This window comes from Podarcis melisellensis (assembly GCF_964234715.1).
Source record: "Podarcis melisellensis genome assembly, chromosome: 15".
NCBI classification, from domain to species: domain Eukaryota; kingdom Metazoa; phylum Chordata; class Lepidosauria; order Squamata; family Lacertidae; genus Podarcis; species Podarcis melisellensis.
This window is the reverse complement of record NC_138532.1, coordinates 42961337-42976009: the sequence shown is the minus strand read 5'-3', so window position 1 is coordinate 42976009 and position 14673 is coordinate 42961337. Positions and strand designations below refer to the sequence as shown.

The following is a 14673-nucleotide window of genomic DNA, read 5'->3' as shown; positions in this document are numbered from 1 at the left end:
CTTTGATCTTCTTGCAGTCCATGGGACTCTCAAGAGTCTCCTCCAGCACCAGAATTCAAAAGCATTAATATGTTATCACCCAGCATCTCCTTCCTGCCCAGGTACACAGAGAATATCCTCAGAGATCCCCTGCCCACTGTTTCTGAAAACAAAATTTGGTTTCTCGTGTGAAAGTGGGTAAGTGTAAAAAAATGGGGGAAGGGAATAATAAAGAAACCAACCTGTCTTTGCAAGGGGCGGTTGCTATCATTTTGGGTTACACATTTCCCAGCTCTGCGGAATCCTTTTTTTGTGATGTGGCAAACAGTCATTTATTCCCATTTTTTAAAATAAAAAATAAAAAAATTCAGCTCCTTTCCTAATCAATGGACTCTCCTCCATTGGAGGTGTTTAACGGAGGTTGAATAGCCACCTGCCTGCAATTCCTCAGCTGCAATTCCTGCATTGCAGGGGACTGATGGCCAAACTTGGCCCTCCAGCTGTTTGGGGACTACAACTCCCATCATCCCTATCTAACAGGACCAGTGGTCAGGGATGATGGGAACTGTAGTCCCAAAACAGCTGGAGGGCCAAGTTTGGCCATCACTGGACTAGATGATCCTCATGGATCCCTTCCAACTCTAAAATTCTATTATTTTACGCTCCCTAGCATGGAATCCATCCCCTCCCCCACCGCGGAGAGCTGTACCCTGGGACTGCTTGTAAAATGATGCCAACTGCCTCGAGTACGTTGACAAGAAGATGGCTGCTGTGTAAAACACTTCTTGCACAAGAGTAAGTGCAAGTAAAAAAGGAGCAAAACCCCCCCTATTTATTAACACTTCTTAGCCACTCTGATTCTATGAACGGAAGTATTTCAAGGCTAACCTGACTGATCTCTCAGTGTAGCTGTTGTTGGCATCTCTCTGTCTCAAGAGACAATGGAATGTACGGGGCGGGGCAAGACTGCTTCACTAGCAGCACCAAAGTGACCTCTCCAGGACACAAGTTTGGGGGTCCTGGGCTGCCCAGACGACAAGACTCCCCTCTCGACCTCGCTGATGTGGTCCAAAGGAAAGCAGAGCAAGATGTCTGTGGCACCAGCTGGGCTGCCAGAAGGAGGCCTACAAGGCACCATCTAACCACTCCTGATTTGTGGAGTTTACTCCTTAGCCTTTTCTTCTCCCGAAGAGATTGCACAAGACAGCAGGGCTTTAGGATCAGGGTCCCCCTTTGCAGGTTGCCCAGCCCCATCTGTCCACCCCCCACTTCCCTCTGTAAACCACTCTGAGGTCTTGCATTTTTTTAATTTACAATCAGCCAATATACCAAATTTTATGAAATAAATAAAATTACATTATTCATATACTGGCTTTTCAGGTGGACCTCACCAAGTGGTTTACATAATTTATTTCATAAATACACCCCTCGACTGTTAAAAACAACCACAACAACCACAAAGTGGTTGACAGAAAGAATAAAGCAAGAAAAAATAACAAGAATAATGAAACAAGAAAGAAAAAAATAATAATAGACTAAAACTGGATTGAAACCGGCTTCAACTTCCTAAACATCTAGGTAGAATGTTATTAGCAGGTGCTGAGAAGAGAACAGTGAAGGCTCCTGCCTGACCTCAATGGGCAGGGAGTTCCAAAGTGTAGGGGCTGCCACACTAAAAGATCAAGGACTTACAAATGTTGGTGTTAGGTGGTACCTGAAATTTTACAAGGCCTGCCCCTGCTGCTGGTGACCCAGGCTCCTGACTTTCCTTCGTGGCCCACTGATGAACCCCACCTTTGCAACCCGATTCAGACAAGACACGCTCGATTCTCAAAATAAAAATTTATTCAGTAACAAGAACGTTGAATCCGCACCCTGAAAACGCAGTAGTTCACATTTAAAAACAGCCGAACACCTTTGTCGGGCAAAAGTCTATGGTACAGGCCACTCTTGGGTGGGTGGAGAGAGAGCAAAGGTCAAGGGGCAGGGGGGGGATATGTAAAAAAGAAAGAAAAGAAGACCAGCAATAAAAGGAGGTGTTTCTCCTCAAGACATTGCAGGAGGGCTCCAAATTTGCGAAAGACACCCACAGCCACAATCGCCGTAGGACAGGGCTGTGTTTAGAGAGAGAGAGATGGATCAAGACAAGAGCCACAACGCTCTTGCCAAATTCTCGACCTGAAGTGGCTGAGACAGCCTTGAAGGCAGCTCCCCCACCCCCCAAAAAAGGCACCAAGGCCTGCTATCAGTGCGAAACATGGATATTTGGATTCCACAACAGGGCTTGTTATTCCAGTAGGCACAGCCCATTTCAACAGCCAGAGTTTAACCTGGGCTGGGAAATCAATAAAGCGGCAGGTGTGTGTGTGTGTGTGTGGGTCTCCCCTGTTTGGTGGCCTCCTTTGAGGTTTGAAGGGATATTCCCCAGCACAAGCCATGGGGGGGGGGGAGTAGCATCACTCCAAAGGGGGCATCTAATGGCGATTTGGAGAGTTAAGCAGAGTGATCCCCCCCACCTTTAGCCCTTTGGCTCTGGACAGGCGTGTCGAGATGGCAACTTTTTGTGGATGGGGGAGAGATCCATCCAAGGCTGAGTTGTTTGGTTGGGGGGGGGGAGGAGGGGGAGGAAAAAGCAAAGCCCCCAGAAAGGGGAGAGGCATCGAAGGAAGACAGAACTCCCATCCTGCCAATTTTAAAAAATAAACAAAAGGAGTGGTGGTTTGCCAGTTTTGCGGTTTAGGGTGAAATCATTCTCTTACAAGCCAGGTGGGTTTGACACACACACACACACAGAGAAAGAGAGAGCCAGCTGACAACTGGGAGAAACGGGGAGGGGGATACAGACTCAGCTGAATGCATGGTACAGAAAATATTATATATATTTATATAGATCTGTTTTGTCCACATACAGAATCAGCAAGGACCCAAAACACACACACACACACACACACACTCACAGAAACACCCACCCAGATCTCCACACCCCTCTCTTTGTGCAAGGCTCAACAAAAGCTCACAGTATACAGCTAGGTCAAAGAGCTGGAAACTGGGAGAGGGAGAGTTGCTGCTGAGATGATGCTGAACATTTTTGACATTCGCAGGGCAAACCCTCCCCCCCCAAAAAACGGGGGGGGGGAGAGAAAGAGGGGAAGACGCCCTGAAAGAAAACTTTATACATTGGAGTAAGAATGAAAATGCCCTTTTTTTCTAAAACAGAGAAACAAACCAACAGCCATGCTTTGAGCCAGTGGTATAGTTGTTTTCCTTCCCACAAGCAGATCTGCATACAGAAGAACAAAACTCGCCAACAGCTACGATGCATTTCAGCAATCCAGTTTTGATAAACGTGGCAGTTTGGGATCGGTCACGGAGTGCAAAGTTGAAGAGCAGGGGTTTAATATTAAGAGGGGGACAGAGATGGGGGGATACCCCCCCCAACAACAACAAAACCCCTGGCAGAGATGAGATAGAAGGCACAGATTTGGCTTCCGGAAGAGGCCTCAATGCCAACCCTGGATTCTGAAAGCAATGGAAGGTAAAACAGTTCCTAGTCCGACTTGGGGCTCTGGCAGAGAAGTCATCAGAAAGACACTTTGCAAAAAAACAACACACAAAGCCCGATTTCCGGGAGAATTGCTCAGCAAAAGATCAGGGCAAAACATCTTACGCTTACAGAGCCCTCTGTTTTGCAAAGTTCACAAGAGGCCTGGACCTGCAGTGGGGAAAGGGGACGAGGAAGAGGAAATCTAAGAGGGAGGCAGGCACACACTCCTCAACACCCCTGTGAGGTCTGAAAAAAATAAAGTAAATCCACCTGGAATTTAGTCACAGACGATTCTCTCACATTTGAGAAGCATCCATCTTTGCTGAGGCTTAAACAAAGAAGCAAGGCAAATGTCAACATGCAGTGATGATAGCAGCCACTTTCCACTTTGGAAGGGATATTTGACTGGCAACAAGTTCCCCTGGCTAGTTTTAGGGGTCTCCTTTCTCTCTTACCTGCCAGAGGCTTGTGGGAAAGCAGCCCCTCCCCCCAAAAATATATCTTGTCATGATATTCTCCTATAGTGCAGCATTCGCCAGCCTGTTCTCCTAAGAGAAGGGGTTAAAACGGCCCACTTCTTTCTCATTAGGAAGCAGGGTTATTATTCTATTCCTGCAAAGATTCCTGGGTGCATCAGAAGATGGGAGGTGTCAAAAGACTTCTCCATAAAAACATGGAAATTTAGAGACGCTAGTTTGGGACCACAGTTTGACACACGAGGTCTTGGCGCAGCAGAGAACTCGGCACAACTGGGGCGTGTTATTTGAGGACATTTAAAAAACCCGAAACCCTGATCTCCAGAAAAAATAAAATGTAACGGCACACATGTGTGCGCAGGACGGGGAGTGCATTGGCGCGCAGGGCCAACAGATGTCCTTGCTAAAACACCGGACAGTTGCGCCTTGTAGACAACGCACTGGGAACAAGAGGATCATGCAAGCTGAAGGTTTTCTTTGCTTTTCAGAGAGAGAGAAACATGCATACATTTGGCACAAGCTGACAGAAATAATCACCTTTTAAAGAAAGAAATAACGGAAGAGAGGCAAGTGTCAGAGAAAAGGGAAAAGGAGTTAAGCCCGTTCCAGAAAGTGTCTGCAGATTTGCCACTGGTTAACCGCAGAGAAAACGATGTTAAATAGGCAAATCCATTTTCCAGTTTGCAGAAGAGATGCCACATCGCCCCTTTCCTCTGGGACCAAAACGAAAAGATGCCGCTGCCCCCCCCCCAATGAGTTATCTACATGAGCACTGTTATGTACAATGTAAGAGACACAAGTCTTTCCGCAAGAAGCGTCAGGGAATGATGGAGAAGAACACAAAGGGTGGGGGTATATATTTGTATAAACTAGTCAGCTTCTGGATTGTATCAGAGCAGGGAGAGAAGGCTAGGCAATTTCAGGACTGGGGGAGGAGGAGGAAGGGGAACCAAGAAGGGGGGTGGGGTGGAAGAGGAGAAAGGAAACAGATGATATGGCCATATTCTTGAAAAGGCCCACAGCTTTATTCAAGTAATGAAAGGGTTAAACCCCTAAAAAAGAATGAAGTTTGTTTTAAGAGAACACCCCTCACTCCCAATGGTCTTCCTTTCCCTCCCAATGGTCTTTCTTTCCCTCCTAACTGTCTTCCATTCTTCCTTCTGCAACCCCATCTGCCACAAAATCTGTAATTCTTTTAAAACAATAAAAGCGCATCTTTCTTTTGGCCCAATGAAAGAGAGCATTTCAGATATTTTTCTTCCCTTCTCTCTTTTGTTTTAAAGGAGGGGTGTTCTTTTAAGAACAAAAAAAAAAGTAAGTGTTGAGGTTCGTTAAGGGTTTAAAACATTTTTTTTTAATTAAGGGGGGGAAATTGTGATCTTGCAGTCATTTGCACAGGGGGTAGGATGGGGAGAACCATGAAAACCAGCCACCTCAAAACCCACATGCAACAGAAACAGTAAAAATAACGAACATATAAAAATTAAACCAATAAAGTGCATGTTTCAATATATATTACATCTGCCCCATTTGGAGAAAACACGACGAGGGTGTTGCAAAATAAGTCAAGTTGTTGTGGGGGGGAGGAGAGGGGGGAGAGAGAGGGCTGGAGTTCACATGGTGTTGTACAACGGGTTGGTTGTTCGTTTCCTGTCATTTGCCTTTCTCAGCCTTCTGGGCGGTCGAGTTCTACCATGCTGGGGCCGGGGGAGCACAGCCAACCAGTGGGGCGGGTGGGGCGTCGTCGCCAGCCCTGGCAGCGGGGCCTCTAGGGGGCTAGTCAATTTCGCACCCGGAAGCTGCTGGGCTAGGCTGAACTCTTTGGCATACTGCGCCAGAGGCCTCTCCACGGGGCTGCTGAGGGCGATGGACTCAGCTGCCATCTTGAGCTGCTCGACAAAATGCGCCGTGGGCTGGGGGGCGGGCAACGACGAGGGGGCAGGTTCTGGCGTTGGCAAAGCTAGGCCGCCCTGCGAGAGTGCTTCCCTGTGGCCGGAGGGGCCCCGGAGTGATTCCAGAGCGGCTGGCCTGGCACTGGAAGGGAAGGGGTTTCCCGAGGGCAAGTCGTCTTTTGACAAGTTCAGGCTGCCCAGTTTTGCCAGTGATGCTGAGCGCTTCATCTGAGAAGGGAGCGTGAGGCCTGCTTGCTGGACCCGGGCCTCAAGGTCCTTTACCCCCTGCCGCATGGCGTCCCCCCTCAGGTCTCTGATGCTGTCACTGCTGGAGCTGTGAGGAAGGCCGCAGCGAAGGAGAGGTGTGGCAGCAGCCCCCACAGTGTTGGCACCCGTGCCCACCTTATGAGTGCGTAGGTCATAGTCCTCTGGGCTCCAGTGTGTCAAAGCACCCTCGCTCCTCCGGCGCAGAGCACCTCCCCTCTCCTCAAAGGCAAACTGTCCGTTGCCAGCATATCCCCCCAGAGGGGCTGGCTCAGGGTCGGTGCTTGTGCTGTCCTGAGTGACCCCCTGCAAGCAAACGAAGGGCTGGCGACTGGAGGGCGGCGGAGGGGGGCACCTTGCCCGACTCGCAGGAGGAGAGGTGCGCATGTCGGCCGGTCCTCTGACAGCATCTTCCCCAGGGCTACCCAAGGTAAAAATGGCCTTCTTAAAGTCTTTGCTCTCTGGCTCGGAAGGTCCCGGCTTGGGCAAGGCTCCCGGGGGATTCTGGGAACACAAAGCAGCGTTGCAGTTTTCGTCCACCGCCAACGAGGTGGTGGCCATCTTGGTTTCCTCCGAGTCATCTCGCGTGTGGCCTCTTTCCAGCCCAGTGGGCCTGGGCAACCTGACCGCCTGGGTGTACTCTATGATTTCAATCCTTTTCGGAAGCAGGAGGCCAGGGGCAGGGAGGCTGTCCGGGATTTCCAGAGAAACCACCAAGCGGTGCTCTCTGGCCTGCCCCTCCAGCTCTGCCAACAGGCCGTCTTGTGGGGGAGAAGACGCCGGCGGCATTTCGGGGGGCTGTTCCAAACCAGCCCCAGTCTCTGCACCCCCAGCTCTTGAGGCTACCTTCTCCCCAGAGAACTGGGCCGGCTCGTGAGATGGCTCTTCGTGCTTCCCCTTCGCCGTGGGGTCGGCCACCGCTGAGGATTCGATCCTGGAGTTCTTCCGGAGGGGTAGCAGGACAACAGGGGTAGAGTGTTGCAGTTCCTGCTCTTGCCGCAGGCGCTCCTCAAACTCCAGGGTGGCACGCCGTACCGATCCAGGACACCATTTGGGCCCGGGGTTCGGATGGCCCTCTGCCGAGTCTTCTCCCGAGTTGCCGTCATCTTCCACATCCAGCTTACAAGAAGGCACCGGCTGGGCTGAAGTGGCTTCTCGGTCCGGTTTCAAAGGCTCGCTAGCTGCCTCCTTCGGGACCGAACCACCGCCTTCGCCCGGCTCGGCTTTTCGAGGCTTGCTTTCCCAGGCTGACTCGGCAGGGAGCTCATGGACCGTGTTTCTCTTCGACACCAGGACCGGATTGTTCAAGGCGTCCGTCTTTGCCTGTCCCTGCCCTGCCCCCTGGCGGATCGATTCGATCTCGGTGATGATGTCTTTCACAGAGATGGCGTTTTCAGAGTGAGAACGAGTCAGGCCGCCTGAATGGCTCGGTTCAGAGAGCTTTAAATTTAAGAGAAAAAAAGAATGGGTTAGAATTTTACAAATAAAATGCTCCCAACGTTCAGCAAGCGTTTTGACAAAATATTCTGTAGTTCACCACCTTTCTAACTTGGAGGGGAAACAAATGGTGTGGCAGTGGATTCTGAGGGTAGGGCCCAACTTCCATCGCTGTGTCCCCAGGGCTCCTCACCCTGCTGGCTTCCACATTCAGAAGCCTCACAATGCCCCATCGAAGTCATTCTGAACATCTTAAAACTTGGCGGACATTAGCATGAGGAATTCGGGAGAGCATTGCTGAGTTCTGTGACCTGCCCCCCTCCAAGATCCCCCTACTTCAATGGCCTCTGAGTGGGTCACTTCGCCTTAGTTCCAGCCCCATAAATAAAGTGGCTCTTTCCTGCCACTGTTCCGATGTCGTTTGCTCCCTCACCTCCCTCTTGCACTCCCAATATTCGACTCTTCTGGCAGGGGCTTCTATTTTCAAAACACTCGGCAGAAAAGCACCGCCCGCCTCACATACCTTCAGCCGCTCCTCCTCCACCGAGGACCCCTCGGATGGCTGCGGCGAGTTGTCCGAGGAGTTGCTTCCTTGAGCATCTTCTGTGGGGTTGGAGGGCGACAGCTCCAGCCCCGACACTTTGGAGAGACCGTTCCTCCCGCCCCCCTGATCCTCCGTCCTGGAGTGGGAACAAGTCCGTGGCCGGCTGTCCTGAGAGAGCTCCACAAACTTCTCCAAGGCGCTGAAGAAGTCGATCCGGTCGGCGCCAAAGTCCGCCTCCTCCGGCACGGAGGTCACAGGAGGGGGGCTGGGCGAGTTATGGTTGGAGACGTCCTGCAAGCAAGACTCCAGCTCTTCCATGGGCACCAGGTGGATGTTCCCGTCACCTTGCTTGAGGGCGTCCTTCTCCAAGTCGTCCACTGCCAAGTCCGGGAACTCTGCCGCTGCCCCCAAGGCCTCTCGCTGCTGCAGCAAGGCTTCTGAGACATTGCAATTATCCAGGGGGAACTTTGAGTCATCCAAGCAGCAGCCAGAGGAGCACCCGTTGATGTTGTTCAAGTTCAGCTTGTCCTCCATCTGCTCAGTATTGAAGTCTCTCGTGGTGATCTCTAGCTGCACCACCCGCTCGATGCTGCACAAGTTCCCGGCGGCATCAGCGCCCAGATGGCACAAGTGTTCCGTGTGCGGACTGGTGGTCATGGGCCCAGGGGACATGGGCACGTGGTGGTGGCCGCAGGAGGTCTTGCTCTCCGAGATCTGGTCCGCCGACGTGGTGATCTCCTTCTTGCTCACCTCCATCCCGGACTTGCCCATGGGCTCGTGGTGGTCGGAGAGGTCGCTGTCGGAGTGCGAGCGCCACAGCTTGTTGTGACGCTGCTTACTGCGGGGAAGGAGATAAGGGGAGAGAATCAGCACTGGGTTCGAAAGCCGCTCAGACAAAAGGCACAAAGGGGAAAAGGCAGCATGGGGAGAGTTCGCGAGAGGGGATGGAAGCGCTGCGTTTGAGATGGGGTTAGCCCGCAATCGGCTCTCCTGGTCCCCTAAAACAACCAGAGTTCTGTCCCAAAGAATGAAGGGGCCTCCGTGTATTATGTAAATTGCCAGCGTTGACTCACTCTGTGACAAAGCAGGGACACCTGTTGAGCTGGGAAGAGGACTCTGGAGAACAGCTGGTCCCCTGCCGATGACAGCACCCTTCCTGGAGGCAGAGCCAGGACTCAAGAGTCATGCGATTCCACTGTATCGTACAAATCAACAGTGCCTATTAAAGGGGGGGGATCCTCAGGGCTGGGGGCTGAATGCGGCCCTGCAGCCCTCTCCATCTGGCCCTCAGGACTCTCCCCAGGCCACCCCCCCCTTACCTTGACAGAGGACCAGACTTGCACAATTCTGTTGGAACAGCTCTCAAGCTCTAATATAGCCTATTGGGTTGGGATCCAGGAGGAGGGAGGTTGTTTTTTGCCCTGCAAAGGGGCTCTGCAACCACAATGCTCAAGTCAGGCGCTTGCAGTCTCTGGTCAGATGCTGGTTTTGTTCCTGCTCGGCCACCTGTTCCCAGAATCGTGCCGCTGCCACTGGGGACACGGAGGGCAGCTCTCTTCCAGGGAACAAAAACATGTTGTTGCAGCTGATGAGAAGAAGGGCAGCAGCCTGGCTGCTGCGGGTGTTTTGTGCCGTCTGCTCCACAACTTACAAGCTCTGGCCCCTAGAGGGAGCACGGACTCCGTCCAAAGCCAAAGAGCCAGGGACGCTGCTTCCGTCTTCCCCTTCTCAATGCAAGCTGCACTCCAGAGAGGGTAGCAGCCCTCCTGATGTAGCCATGCGGGAGGTGACCAAGGAGAGGCGTGTCAAGCAGGCTGCACTCCTCCAAGGGCCACCACCAGTAGGTGGCATGTTCTGAGGGCCACAAGGATCGGGATCACTTCCACGCGATTCAACTTTTAACTGTGGCAGGGTTGTTGAGAAACACCGAAGTTATAAATATTTGGGGCTTTAGAGTTAGACGTAAGGGCAAATAAGGGGAGTTGATAGAAGTACATGCAATGTTTTCTCCCTCCCCCATAGTACCAGAACTTAGGAACATCAGACTAAAGGATTCAGGACAGAGAAAAGGATGGAATTATTTACACAGTGCGTCCGAGAGGTCCGGAGAGCGGCAACACGAGAACGGGGCCTTTTCTGCAGTGGCTCCCCATTTGTGGAGTGCTCTTCCCAAGGGAGGTTTGCCTGGCGCCTTCATTATGTACCTGTAGGCACCAGGCAAAAGCGTTCCTCTTCAACCAGACCTTGGGCTGATTTGACATTCCATGCCCTTTTAAAATGGGTTTTTGGGGGAGACTGGGTTGTTTTTGTTCTTATTTTTATTATGCATTTTGTGGTTTTACTTTGTGACCACCCTGAGACCCGCAGGTACACAAATTTAATTTAATAATAATAATAACAATAATACCACCAACATGGATGGCTTTTAAAGGAGCTTAGACAAATTCTTGGAATGATAAGGCTATCAAACATTGCTAGCCAAGGAGGCTACAATCTGCTTCTACCGTGGGAGGCACTTTGCCTCTGAGTATCAGCTGCTGGGAATCACAAATGGGATGACTGTTGCTGTTTCGTTCAGCTCCTGCTTTGGGGCTTCCCGTCAGGACACCTGGCTGGTCACTGCTAGAACAGGATGCTCGGCCGGATGAGTCACTGGTCTGACCCAGCAGCCAGTCTTTTGTGAAGTTCTTGTTAGGTTTCTAAGGAAAAAACCACAACTTGCGCAGGGGGAAAAAGAGACAGGGAGATTTGGGAGGAAGGAGGTCCAAGAGAATAGAAGGATCTTGCTAGTGGGAGGGAATGTGGCTTGGCAGTGCATCAAAAAGCAGTTGCTGCTGGAAAACCCCCTGGCCCCACAGTCCACTCTCACACCTGGCAAAGGTGTAACCCAAGAACCACAACCTTCCCTGCAGAGCCAGGATCTGAAACCCAAGAGCTAATCATATGAATGTGAATCAGCAAATGATCTGCCCCGGGGTGGGCAGTGATGGTAAACAAGGCCGCAAGACAGGGGTCAAGAAGGTTTCTCTGGACTACGGTACTTTTAGCTGCTGGTCAACAGCTGCTCATTGTAATGGCTACATACTGACTCCCGTAAGAGCACAATTATATTTACCATAATTACCATTTGTGTGCTCAAAGCAGCCTCTACAATCTGCAACAACCTGATCTGTGCTTCTTGAGAACTAAAGCATGCATGCACACCCCACACGGGTCATGAATACTGACAGGTGACATATTAAATCCTTAAAGAACCCCAAAACACGATATTCCACTCTTGCAGATTTGTGATCGAATTACTGTGGAGGCAGCTGATGACTTTCTGCACGTATTGGCCTTAAATTATGGCTGCTAATCTTTTTAATTGATTTTGTTGGTTTTTCTGTAAACCACTTTTGAGGGGGGTTTTTAATACAATCACACATTTTGTGAAATAAACAAATAAACTTTGATTATCACTTGCTGGGGAACAAGAGTTGGGGGGAGAGAGACTGCTTTGGGGGGCTTCACACTGGGGCATCTGACTGGCCGCTGTGAGAACAGGATGTCGGACTTGGTGGGTCTTTGCTAAATATCCGGAAGTCAGGTTCCTCTACGCTATTCACCTTTGTGGTTTGAAGGCAGCGTCCCCTGTTCGCTATTTAGATTACAAGGAACCATCCCTGGGAAGGTGACCCGGAAACTACAACTAATCCAGAATGTGGCAGCTAGACTGGTGACTGGGAGCAGCTGCCAAGACCATATAGCACCGGTCCTGAAAGAACTACATTGGCTCCCAGTACGTTTCTGAGTACAATTCAAAGTGTTGGTGCTGACCTTGAAAGCCCTAAACGGCCTCGGTTTACCTGAAGGAGCATCTCCACCTCCAGCATCCAGCCCAGACACTGAGGTCCAGTTCCGAGGGCCTTCTGGCAGTTCCCTCATTGCGAGAAGCTAGGTTACAGGGAACCAGGAAGAGGCCTTTTTGGTGGTGGCACCCGCCCTGTAGAACGCCCTCCCGCCAGATGTTAAAGAGAAAAACAACTACCAAACTTTTAGAAGACATCTGAAGGCAGCCCTGTTTAGGGAAGCTTTTAATGTTTAATAGGTTATTGTATTTTAGTGTTCTGTTGGAAGCCGCCCAGAGTGGCTGGGGAAACCCAGCCAGATGGGCGGGGTATAAATAATAAAATATTATTATTATTATTATTACTGGGAATGGTGTTTGCCCAAATAATGCCACACCTAACCATTATGCCATGCCAGCACCTCCTTGACCTCAATGATTTGGAGAGGAAACATCCAACTGCTGTTTTTGCTTTTTTGGGGCGCTGGTGGTGGTGGGGAAAGGGCATTAAGAACATAGGAAGAGCCTGCTGGATCAGGCCAATAGCCCATCTGGTCCAGCATCCTGTTCTCATAGTAGCCAACCAGATGCCCGTGGAAAACCCACAAGCAGGATTCAAGCACAAGAGAAACACTCTCCCCTCCTGTGGTTTCCAGCAGCTCATATTCTGAAGCATTTCTTCCTGTGGAGGCAGAATTTAGCCATTGATAGCCCTCCCCTCTGCCTCTTGGAGCAAATTTGACATCGCCTAATACAGATTTCAAAAGCGCATGTTAATAAACCCCTTTGTCCAGATCAGGATCCTGTCATAAAATTGCTCAGGAAAACTTTGGTGAGCCTCGGAACCACTCCTTTTCTATGCCTCAACCACAGTGTGCAATAGGGAGAGATAAGCTTTTATTTGAACGTTTAGTCCTACTAAGAGTAGACCCACTGAACAGAACAGGCACAACTGACTGTGGCCCATTAACTCCAACAGGTCTACTCTTGAGTAGAACATAGTTGGATGCGTCTCAAGGATCCCAGGCCTGTTTTGCAGGCTTGTCGCAAGGATCACGGCCAAGATAACTGTGCGCAAAGGGCTTTGCATGTTTGAAATGTGGTTTATAGCAACTGCCAAGTATTGGGGTTTTGTTAGTTTGTTTTGGATGGGATTCTGCAATGGGCCCTGTAGAATCTGCATTGCAAGCACCTCCCAAACATTAAGAAGTTTGGGCCGGTGCAGATAACCTGCTGCTAGCCGCGCCCCCCCTTGCCATGTGCCACCCCAACACACACGCACACACACTTTTCAAAAGGCCCAACATCCACAGCAAAGCCACCTGGGAACCACGTGGCCGTGAGCTGGGATCCCTCTGGCAGGACAAGCCGTCTCTCTCTCTTTCCGCTCTCTGGAGGTCACCCGAGGACACACATGTGTACAGTTGGAGGGGGGGGGAGGAAAACACAGACACATGACATATTGAGACATCTTTTCCCAATCAGATGATGGGGGTCTCTCGTTACAAAAACAACCCCTTCGGTTTTGCATAAGAAAAGGAACTTGAGAAGGTGGGGAAGGGGAAGCCGGGGGAATCTGCAACACACAAACAAACAAACACACAGGCCCCTCAAAAGCCAGCCAGAAAGCAAAGTTGTTTTGCTGTTTGGGGGAAGCAGGTTGTGGGACACACACACACACACAGTGCGCACAGCTAAAAAGCTTTTTAAAAGGATGACCTAAATTTTAATTCATTCCTGCTGGGGTCACCCCCCAAGTTCCCCCATCGGTTTCAATGACCAACAGTTCTTACTGACTTTGTTTTCATCACAACTGATTTCACTGCATCCCAACATTTTTTTTGGCAATTTATCCCATTTAAAAAATGCCTTGATTGCTCCCCATGTCTTCTTTTTTTTTTTTTTTGCAGAAAAGTGGGGTAAAAAGATATTCAACTAAGCTAAAAACTATGCATTTGTGCTCTTCCAAAATGCCCCCTTTTTACACACACACACACACACACAGAGAGAGAGAGAGAGAGAGAGAGAGAGAGAGAGCGCTAATGCAGCTCTAAAAGTTTCCTGAACTTTGCATCAAAGAGAGCAAGGATTTATATCATTTCTGTGTGTGAAAGCTGAAATTCAGAAGTCGTCAGATGCTGGCATTCCATGAAACACCCTCTGGCCCCCAGTTGCCCATTGTCAGGGACGCTGAGGTGCGGTCTTGGCTGTTTTGGACTCACCTGGCCAGAAGGATGCCCTGATACTCCTCTAGCTGCCGCATGAAGCTGGGGTTGGGCTTGGTGACGGTCCGGCGCTCCTTCACGTAGTCGTAGGCCCGGTCGAGGTTCCAGCCGTACTCCTTCATGGCGTAGGCAATCACCGTGGAGGCCGACCGGCTCACCCCCATCTTGCAGTGAACCAGGCACTTGGATCCGTTCTTCCTGCAAGACGGTAAAGGGAAAGGGAGGGGGAGAGAGGAAGGTTACCCAAGTTCCCAACGGAGTCATCACTCAAACGGCTTTGCTGGGGTGAGAGTGTCTCACAGGCGGAATCAATAAATGCCATATATATCTCAAGACCTTGCAAAACTGGTGCTCTCCTGATGTTGTGGACCAAAGCTCACCTCAGCACCAGTTTGGCAATATGTGTTTTGTGTGTGTGCATGCGTACACACAATATGTATCTGCATCTCTCTCTATGGGTCATTAGAGTAGACCCTCTGAAACTCA

The 14673-nt window shown here is 50.5% G+C and overlaps 1 protein-coding gene across 5 annotated transcripts in view; it reads right to left on the bottom strand.

The window, feature by feature from the left end:
- Nucleotides 1–1806: 1806 nt before the first annotated feature.
- The window catches only part of SSH2 (slingshot protein phosphatase 2), a 119857-nt gene continuing 106990 nt past the window's right edge, over nucleotides 1807–14673 (bottom strand). For all 5 annotated transcript variants that reach the window (XM_081890164.1, XM_081890166.1, XM_081890162.1 and 2 more), the window contains 3 exons: nucleotides 14185–14381; nucleotides 8116–8974; nucleotides 1807–7595 (listed from right to left, as the gene is read on the bottom strand). In XM_081890164.1, coding sequence (XP_081746290.1) covers nucleotides 5613–7595; nucleotides 8116–8974; nucleotides 14185–14381 — 3039 coding nt within the window. In that variant the 3' untranslated portion in view covers nucleotides 1807–5612. The remainder of the gene's footprint in view (nucleotides 7596–8115; nucleotides 8975–14184; nucleotides 14382–14673) is intronic.